We start from the raw sequence: 9,992 nt of genomic DNA, 5'->3' as shown, positions 1-9,992 counted from the left end.
GGTCACCCACTGGTTGTGCGTAACATGCCATATATGAGCATAACTATAATGACTAAGAGAAAATGAGTGCAGGCAATATGCCATGTATAACAATTAAAAAAAATCCCAACTATTATTTTACAAAGTACGATGTGAAACCATAGAAGCTTGAAAGTGCAACTAGATTAATCTGCCATGTATCAAAAGTTAGAACATTTAATGTTGTTCAGAATCCTTCTAGTGTTAGTATGCAATCTTAGATCACTACGACTCATCAAATTCAACTCACACATACATCCACTCGTGTCAAAAGAAATAAAATAACTAATAGTAGACATGACATGAACAAATATCATACCTGAACATCATCATTAAACATTCTATAATGATTTCGATAACGCTGTAGCAATTTGAATGCCCATTTGCTCTGGAAGTCCTCAAACTACAAAAAAATGGAAATGATTTCAGCAACTTTTCTATTCCATCTTACTTTAAAGTAGCTTCTCTATAAAAAAATTAAACTACACATTAAGAACTTACCTGGACTATGACATGTGGCCACCTTGTAAAAACTGCTTCCATGAATTCATCAATAACTGAAACATACTCTTCCCCATCAAGTCTATGTATTGGCAATCCTAGATCTTCATTCCAATGAAACATAGGATTTCCCGGGATCAGTATTCTTGGTTTTTACCATAAACATATATGTAAAAGATAAAATGGCAATTCCAGCATGGATCCATTATGCTAACTTGAAATTTATATCAAAAATAACGAGGAAAAAAAGAACTTCACTTGTAGTTGAAACACCTCAAAATAAACTGTTTCTTAGCAACCACGTTTGCATTAGTTTTCTTTTCATAAGATGTTTTTCCCACTCCAAACCTATACTCTATTTTCTATCAGATAGGACTTGCATCACAGAAAATAGTTCTGTTCCCTATATCTTTCTTGAGCTAGCTACATTGTTTCAATGTTTAAACTTTAGAATGTCTATCTTATGTCTATCTTTTTTATATGACTGCCTTACGGTTCATATGTTTACAACACCCGTCTTTGAAGAGAAAGTTACCCTCAAATGAAATATTATATATGTATTCTGGATACCCCTGAGAATGGAATATAAGTGCAATCACTATAATATTAAAGAAACAACAAGAAAGACCAAGCAAACTACAGAAAAATAATGAAAAATGTGATTTTTGCTAAGCTATGTGTAAGAAAAGCCAAAAGATGAGTTAAAAGTAAAAAGGGCATGTGGCTGAGCAAGTTCCATTCCAAGCTCTATAAAGTAGATTATTGCCAATTGTCAAGCATGTTATAGACATTATGTATGGTACAAGACCTTCAATGAACTTTTATCCTGCTCCATAGGTATCATAAAAGAAGCACTAAGAAGCAGCCTAGCGAAACTAATAGTAGCATGGTAGTGAAATAAGAATGCCAACTACCGCTTTCATTCTTAGTTATATAGCCACAGACTGTAAATTGATCTGCTCAAAAGAAGATGAGAGTGTTCAAATTGGAAATATGATTCATCACATTTTCATATGCATATTGCATGACCTCTTTGCAAAAATTATAAAATGTTTACATGATCTACAAATGCAAGTGAACACTTGGAGATGGTATTTGGATCAGAAGGGACAGCCTGTAATGCACCAAAGCTAGGAATTGCAAATACAACTCGACAATTATTATAAAAAAAATCTTTGATAAATTTCTTCAAAAACTTAGTGCACAGATATTTCGTGAAACACTTTGCAAACAACGTATAAACACCTCCAGCAAGAATAAATTAAGAGCAAATCATAATTTCATTATCTGATGAGAGATATTACTAGTGTTCCACAGGGACGCGTCCCCCAAGGTCAGGCGCACGCACCCTTCACACCCCTCGCACCCGGGATGGGGAGTCTCTTGGGGGTGCGTTTCCCCTGGGGAGTCTCAGGGAGATGCAAGGGGGTGCGTTTCCCCAGTGTGGGAGTCTAGACTCCCCAAAAAGGGTGCGTCTAGGCGTACCCCTTCAATGTGGAAGTCTAGACTCCCCAAAAAGGGTGCATCTGGAGGTCCCCCTTCAAAAAGGGTGCTTCTAGGTGCCCCCCTTTAAATTTGTCTAATAAGACCCAAATTAAAAAATAAAAAATAAAAAATAAAAAATCAAATCAATGTATTTGAATATTTCATTATTGATTTTTAATTTTTTTAATCGAATCTCATGGTATGTATGAATAATTCAATAATGAGACTTGAGTATGTCATATGATTCATGAATGATCTATGTATCAAAATGAATTATGAGGATGGATCAATGATTCAATTGTCTATTTAATATTTTTATGCTTTCATTATTTAACAGTGAACAATGATATGAACTTGAATTATATATATATATATATATATATACTTCAACGTCTCCCCGCACCCCCGAAATTTGCCTAAAATTTGAGGGTACTCCCACACGTCCCCCTTGTGCGTCTCCCATTACCTAAGTCTTGGCGGAACATTGGATATTACAATGCAAGAACAATGGCAAAACCTGGAATTCCACTTAGAAACAGGTTGGACCAACTCGGCCTTCTTAAAATACCTGATAAACCTCTGAGAATGAATACAGCCTCCACAAAATCTAACTTCTTAAATCTGGTGCAAGATGTTTATGGCAATACTCAGATGTCATGCAAGGAGAAATTTGAACCCCATACAATGAACTTGGCCCTCTGGAATTACCATCTAATGTGTTGATTTTTGGTAACTGTGGTCAATATTCAAGGTGGCCAAATTAAAAGAAATAAAATTATTATTTTTTGAAGCTCATGTAGGCTCCAAAAGTTAGGTCGGCCCCACCAGTTGAATGGATGTGACCCTTTGTCAAAACTATGAAAATTCTTCAAATTGCAGCAACTAGAATTTATTCTTCTAACTGATTAATTATGCAGTTTATTTGTTATGGAAAATAACGAATAAATCACACAGCAATCCTTGACAATAAAATTACGCTGCAGAAAATAAATTGGACTTGAGAAAAATAAATGCACACACAATAAAAACGACACCAATATTTTGGACAAAAGTCCCAGGGAAAACACCAAAGGGAAAACTGGTGCCGCAGATGAGGGTTTAGTTTATTATTATGTAGCAGCAAAATCTAAGTACAATAATTTGGATGCCAATCTAGCTATCCTCCAACAGTAATCTCAGCAAAATAATTTGGAGAAAAATTTCTCCCTTCTGCAAAATCATTGAGCCTCCCTCTGGCCTACTCACACTGCCAGACTGGTTGCTCGCACTCCTGGCCTGCACGGTTCATACGGCCTCCTAGAACTACTTCAAATTGGTCATCTATCCATCTCCTAATGTTGGAAAATTTCGCTCTGCCTTCTCGAATGACTTTCCGGCCTCCAGGAGCTGATCTGAACTCTTCCCGGTTACTCGCACTGCTAATCTGGCTAACTCGCACCACCTGGACAGCTTCTCTGCAAAACATTTCGGCCTCCTCTCTGTTGGCTCTATGGAACTAGAAATCACTAGAAAATTCCTCTTAAATTTCTCTGTTGCTGCTCCCACTTGCTTCTGCTCTCCTTCTGGCTTGAACACTTCTTCCTTGCTCGATCTCTACAACTAGATAGCTCGATCTGCCAAGGAACTCGCTCTCCCTGTGTCTCACAACTGTATCATTTCCATCCCCATCGACCCACTCTTATAATCTCTCGTTGGATCACCAACGACCATGATTAAATCGTTATCAATAGCTAAGATCATCTCAAACTCAATCTGTGTGAGTTTCTAGAGCTTTCTCACCTTTCCTTAATTAATTCCTATTAATTAACCAGTTTTCCTAAGTTAGACTTAGGAAAAATTTAAATGATGGTTAATTAATTTAATTAAGGTGTTTTGCAAGCTTATCTCACACAACCTTTTCTACATTTTGAAGATCTCATGTTCTTAGCCTCTCTGACACAAATGGAGACTAGAACACACCTGTTTGACGCTTCAAAAACTAACACTCCCTCTGTTAGAAAATCAGATAGATTTTCTTATTCTTGATAATTACTTGTGATGTTCTTGACTTCTTATTAGGTTTTCTTTATATCTTCTTTCTTTTAGTTCATCAAGCAATTACCAAAGAAAAAGCACATAAAACAATGGACACCAGAGATAAGCACCATGCCAAGGCAAAACACCCCTCGAGGGGTCAAAAAATTTCTTCCTTTCAATAGTATTCTTTGAGACTCTTCACCCTAGACAAAGACCAAACCTTCCCTCCACACCAAGTTAGCCTCCCAGATCTTTGACCTCTCTTCCAGCAAATTCGACTATGTAGCAGCTTTCAGCATCAGGCAGCTTTCGGCATCAGCAAAACTTGGATGACTTCGATCTCCCAAACTAGGACACGAAACAAAGAGAGATGCACCAAAATTTCGTTTTTCTTCTTCTCCTTAGACTCCACCCAACTCGCACTTCCTTTGGCTTCCTTAGACACACTTCGCACTTCTTCAGCTTCCTTAGAGATATCAAACTTGCTTGAGATGAGATGCACCAAATGAATTCGACTTGCTTCTATTTATAGGCTTCAAGGGAAGTCGAATTGATATCCTTAGGCTGACTTGATCTCTTCTAGGCCGACTTGATGCAGAGGATACATAAATTATATTTGACTCAATACTTAATATTTTTACATGATTCAAAAGCCCAAGAAGGGTCTCTTTAAAAGTACAATGACTCTATTGACTCAGAATAAATCCTAGAAGTCCTCAATGGGGACTTTGACCTAAAACATGGTGATCCAAGCATGAAACCCGTGCTTTAACAAGTCACAATTAAAATAATAATAAATTCTTTTCTTTATTCTTTTGACAAGTACATTACAAGATGACTCAAATACATTTAATGAAGATGGAACCTAGTTACATTTTCCAACACTCCCTCTTAACTAGGTAGGTATTCATCATATACAAGTACAAGGAAGATGTCAACTATATGAACCATGAAGAACTTTAGGCACCGCAATGCCATGGACTAGATTCTTGACCGGGGCAATCTATCCATTGGTCTCTCAACAATTTAGGCACCACAATGCCACGGACTAGATTCCTGACCAGGGCAATCTATCCAAGTGGGAATAAGATGGACTCAAGCTTTCAGCCTCTCTAGGTACCATCAGGCTTACTTGCTAACCACCAACCCAAAGATCCAGGTGTGTATCCAAAAACAGAGCTCTATAATCAACACCACCTTTTCCAACTTCGGGACCTAGACATCAACACAAAGTGTCGGCCAGATGTCCTCCCAGGCAATGCTTCACTCACAAAGCCTCGACACTCCTAGATCCAACAGATCAAGGATACCAATCTCTCCCAATCAAACTAATTGGTAACCAGCATGCTATCAACACCTTCGAGAGATTCACCTGTACAAACACAACCCCAATCAATAATATACTTTCATATGTACATAATCAAATACAAACCTTCGGGGTCTTCCAGACAACTTGATGTTGCTTCTCAACTTTTCATAGTAGGACTATCAACCGAATCTCTGACAGAAGATTCCTCAATCATACACTTTCCTTTCCTACTTCCCATGCAGCAACATATCCTCCGAAATTCATTCTTCAATCAAAACCAAGTTATGCCCTCCCTCTCAACCAGGGAGCATCTCTTTATCCAAACTCCCTCTTAATCTTAGGGAGATCTCTTCTTCTTTTCATCATTGGAGAATCTTTCGTGGCTTCCAACCATTTCATCAAAGTTATCATCATCCTCATCATGCTTATCACATCAACAAACATCTTCACCATATTGAAGATTGTGTACCTGCAAAACTTAGATAGCAAGTACAACCAAAACTATAGAAGCATGAAGTTAGCCATGTCAAAATTACGAAACCATTTCAACCGTACATATATTAGATACCCAAACTTAAATAAGAAACACATATTCTTCAACATCTTTATAGGGACTTTGTCATAAACCCTAGACTACTTCATAACAACTTTCATTACATCTAGGGTTTCAATGTTTCTTTCAAAGGTATGACATACCCTGTTACAACATATAGAAAACCCTAGAAACAATTCAAACAGATATAGATTTGCAAGGCATCTAACAACTTTCAAAATTCATATGTTAGACTTTCCACTAGGGATTCATACAAACCCGGATTTCATACCAATCACAACTTAGTCATTATCATGATCATCTTCCACAAGGGTTAGTTGCAAACCCTAGATTTTCAATCAAACATCAATCCGAACCAAAACTCAGATTTCAACAACCTTACACAAATCTCAAATCATCATATCATTATCATACATCAGAGATTTTTACTTCTACTAAGGTTCAACTCCAAAACCCTAGAATTTCACAAATATTATCATCCTAGAAAGACGAACATTGACTAGGACTTAGTTCCAAACCCTAGGATTCATAACTATCGACAAATAAGTCAACTCATACATCTAAGACTTCCTCATCATGCATAGGCATTTCATATCATGTGTTAGTCAAACCCATAGTTGCAAGAATCGTCCCCCCAAGGATCTAGAGGCAGAACCGCGTCTCGTACGGATCCGCCACCAATCCTTTGTCGGAACAGCAGATCCAAAAATCGGATTTGCAGTTTTGCCTTTTTTGGCGATTCCTGTAAAATTGGATCTGTGGGGGCCCAATCTGCGGTTCCTACTGCATCATCCGTAAATCGCGGGCGGATCCGAGAGAAGGTGGATGGTTCACACGGTTCCGCAAGTTTTTTTTTGTTTTTTTTGGGAAATTTTGAACTGTTATGTGAGGAACTACACTTTCTGAATACTCCCAAGGTGCCCCTTCATGCTCTCTAAACACTTCCTAGATGCTCTCTAATGGTAATGTTAAATTCTTAAAGTAAAAGGATGGAAATGAAAGATAAAGGAGACTTTCATTTCCATCCTTTTACTTAAATTTTTAACATTACCATGAAATGACTCAGGATGTTTGAGAGTGGTTCCAACCTCATCAGACTTCATATAGAGAAAATAGAATTTCATATCCCATTCAAAATTCAGCAGACTTAACAGTTTTCAGGATCAATGGGATTGTGGCATTTCATTGGATTATATCATGTATGAGGGCATGTGATTGGCATTTAATCAAGAGCACCAAGTCCTATATGCACCCCAGTGTTGGTGTTTTTGATTGCTGAACTCCTTTGTCATGGCCTTAGCAATTATGTACCCTTCACTCAAGTCAAAATCATTGATCAGGCATGTTAATCATTCTCTGCCATATTATAAGGGTTGGATTAGATTGCTTGATCAAAATTAGCAATGTTGACTAACATCCCTAAAAAATTGAAGTAGAGGCAAAGGCTCGACAAGAGAAGAGGAATCTAGATTCTAGATGGTTGATGTTGGAATAATTAATCATTGATGTACAATGGATGCCATATGTATCTTGATTTATGTAAAAATATGCATGTTTTCATGTCTTCTACAACTAATTTGGTATTTTGGATGTCTTTTTTAATATAAATGCAAAAAAATATAAAAATATATATAGTAGATGCTTCCGAGACGCTTCGCTTCCTAGATTTTTGGGAAATGACTTTTGCATCCCCGCTTCCAAAAAATGTCCCTGCTTCGTGCAACATTGGTCAAACCCAACTTCACAAAGATCAATAAGAGTTAGACATACAACAAACTTGATTAGACTAGGGTTTGATCAGACAAACACATACATACCAAGGGAAATTATTTCTAAGACATTACAAGGGTCTTAATAAAGGGAAATTATTCTAAGACATTAAAGCCAAGATTATCAATATTCCAAAGGTTCGGGATTTTTAGACTTTATCATTCAACCCTAACAAGTTAGGATTTTGTGATATTCCCGCTTAGCAATATTGCTAAGGGAAATATCAATCTTCCCCAATTTTGTCTTATTTCATGTTTGCACTTAGGAGATGTGGGTTTAAAGGTCCCACATTATTTTTGGGAAATATTGCAGCTCTAGTGGAGTGTGGGGACCACCCTTTGGAGAATTACAGCCCACATGTGGAGTACGATCTCATTGGAGAGAAGTTGGTGGGGGAAAGTCGAGCTAGGCCCACATGGGCATCTTGGAAGCTCTTTGATAAATAGAGCAAGAGGCACTCATTTTGGTCATTCATTCATCTATTCAGAATATTGTCTTTGACATAGCATGCTTGAGCAGAAGCCAAGTCTACAAGTATTGTTTAGCACACAAGTGTCTCCGAGCAGAGATCTCAACCCTTGCTTTGGTGGACTTCGACTACTAGCCCAAGGAGGGAGTTCCATCCGTTTCCAATTGTTCCAGCAGTGGGAGTACGAGTTTGTGTGGGGAAGACACTAGCAGCAGTGCAGGGACTACACAGTGCTTGGAGGAGACACACTTGGGAGTTGAGAAGTGAAGGGAGTTTGGGCCTAAAACTTGAGGTGGAGTGCATGGAAGCGTTTTGGGGCCTTTTCCAGCATTGTGCCAGAGTAGAAAACGTAGCATTTGCTACAGGTTACATCTTCTACTTGTTGTTGATTTGGGGTAGCATATCTAGCCACAAAATTTGGTGGAAAGGTTGGGGCACATGAGATCTCCAATACCTAGAAAGGGTTTGGGCAGATTCTAAACATATCAGGAGATATTAAAATAATTAATATTTTTAATGGAGTCCCTAAGTCTAAACTTAGGGTAAATAAAATATTAATGTGTATTAATATGAATCTGTGTTAGAATGGTCCAAAAGACATGGATCAAGCCAAATCTAATCTTAGCCGTTGATTAGGGACTTAATCTCAGTCGTTGAGATGTCAACAGAAAAAGTATACGAGAAGGCTTGAGGGTCACTTGGAGAGTACACCAGAGTGATCAGTCATTCGATTCTCAAGAGCGGGGTTTACTAAGAGAGATAGAATCAGTTATCGGGAGAGCAGCTGAGGGGCATTGATTACAAAGAAACAGAGAAGGGTGAGATTGTGCAGGAAGAGCAGCGCAGCAGCCAAGAAGAGTGACGCAGAGCCAACAAGGGCTCATGCAGGGCCACGCAGAGGCAGCCAAGTGCTGCACAGAACACCAGAGAGGACAGCATGTCCGACGCAGAGGCCCGGGAAGCTGACGCAGGTCCTCCTCGGGCTAACGCAGGCCAAGAAAGGCTGACGCAAGGCTAGCATGAGACAGAGAGGGGCTGACGTAGTCCAAATTGGGTAGACGCTAGGTTACAGAGCAGTTTTGTGCTAAGGAGTTGCGGAAAGGATTTTCTGGGTTTCAACCAAGAGATTTCTCTCAAACTATGAGGTATAGCTGCTAAGGAAATTCTCTGTTGGGTAGGCCAGTTTCGGCACCCAGATTGTACTATGATATTGCTTAATAAGAAAACCCTCATATAGCTGCACCGGTTTTCCCGCATTGGGTTTTTCCGGGGACATTGGTCCAAAAATAATGGTGTCATGTGGTGTGTTTGTTCTTGTTTCTTTTAGTTGCTGATTTGTAATATGTTGAGCATGCGCTGGTATTTATTTTCAGTATTTACTTTGTAAATAACTTGTTAAAGAAAAATAACAAGTAGGTAGGAATAAATTAGAAAAAGTGCATGAAGGGTTTCTAAACTAAGTAAACTTAGAAACTTCAAAACTTGTGGAGAAGGGTCAAGCATTTGGGGTCAATTTTCGAGCGTCAAAACTAGGACAAACCCTTTTTGGGTTTTTCTGGGCTTTTGATAAGGACTTCAGAAATAATTTGGCAGAATTTTCTGGGCAGATTTGAGGGGTCAAACAGGGGTGCCAATTTAGTCAGCAGCTAGAAGAGCTAGGGGAAATTTGGGCCAAAATTCTGAGGTCAACATTTGGCGTGAGTTATTGGTGGAGAGATCGGGGTTAGTTTCCCGGAATTTTCTAAGCAACTGAGGAGGCCCTAGCAGTGATTCTTTGCAGCTAGCAGCGTATTTTCTGGATAGTTTCAATGCGAAGCCAGGAGAGAGCAACAGCAAATTTTAGAGGGATTTGTTATTGTTCATTTGGGCTT

At 38.6% G+C, this 9,992-nt stretch overlaps 1 protein-coding gene across 1 annotated transcript in view; it reads right to left on the bottom strand.

Moving 5' to 3' along the window:
* Positions 1 to 312: 312 nt before the first annotated feature.
* LOC149239243 (NAD-dependent malic enzyme, mitochondrial-like) overlaps positions 313 to 9,992 on the bottom strand; it is a 220,000-nt gene continuing 210,320 nt past the window's right edge. The window contains exons 7-8 of the mRNA XM_089367096.1: positions 520 to 623; positions 313 to 421 (exon numbers count right to left, since the gene is read on the bottom strand). Coding sequence (XP_089223222.1) covers positions 332 to 421; positions 520 to 623 — 194 coding nt within the window. The 3' untranslated portion in view covers positions 313 to 331. The remainder of the gene's footprint in view (positions 422 to 519; positions 624 to 9,992) is intronic.

The sequence above is a fragment of the Pinus tabuliformis genome, chromosome 8 (genome assembly GCF_031772625.1).
Source record: "Pinus tabuliformis cultivar Carrire ecotype Pingquan chromosome 8, CPIR1, whole genome shotgun sequence".
NCBI classification, from domain to species: Eukaryota; Viridiplantae; Streptophyta; class Pinopsida; order Pinales; family Pinaceae; genus Pinus; species Pinus tabuliformis.
The sequence above is the reverse complement of the archived record's forward strand: the minus strand, read 5'-3'. Positions and strand labels throughout refer to the sequence as shown.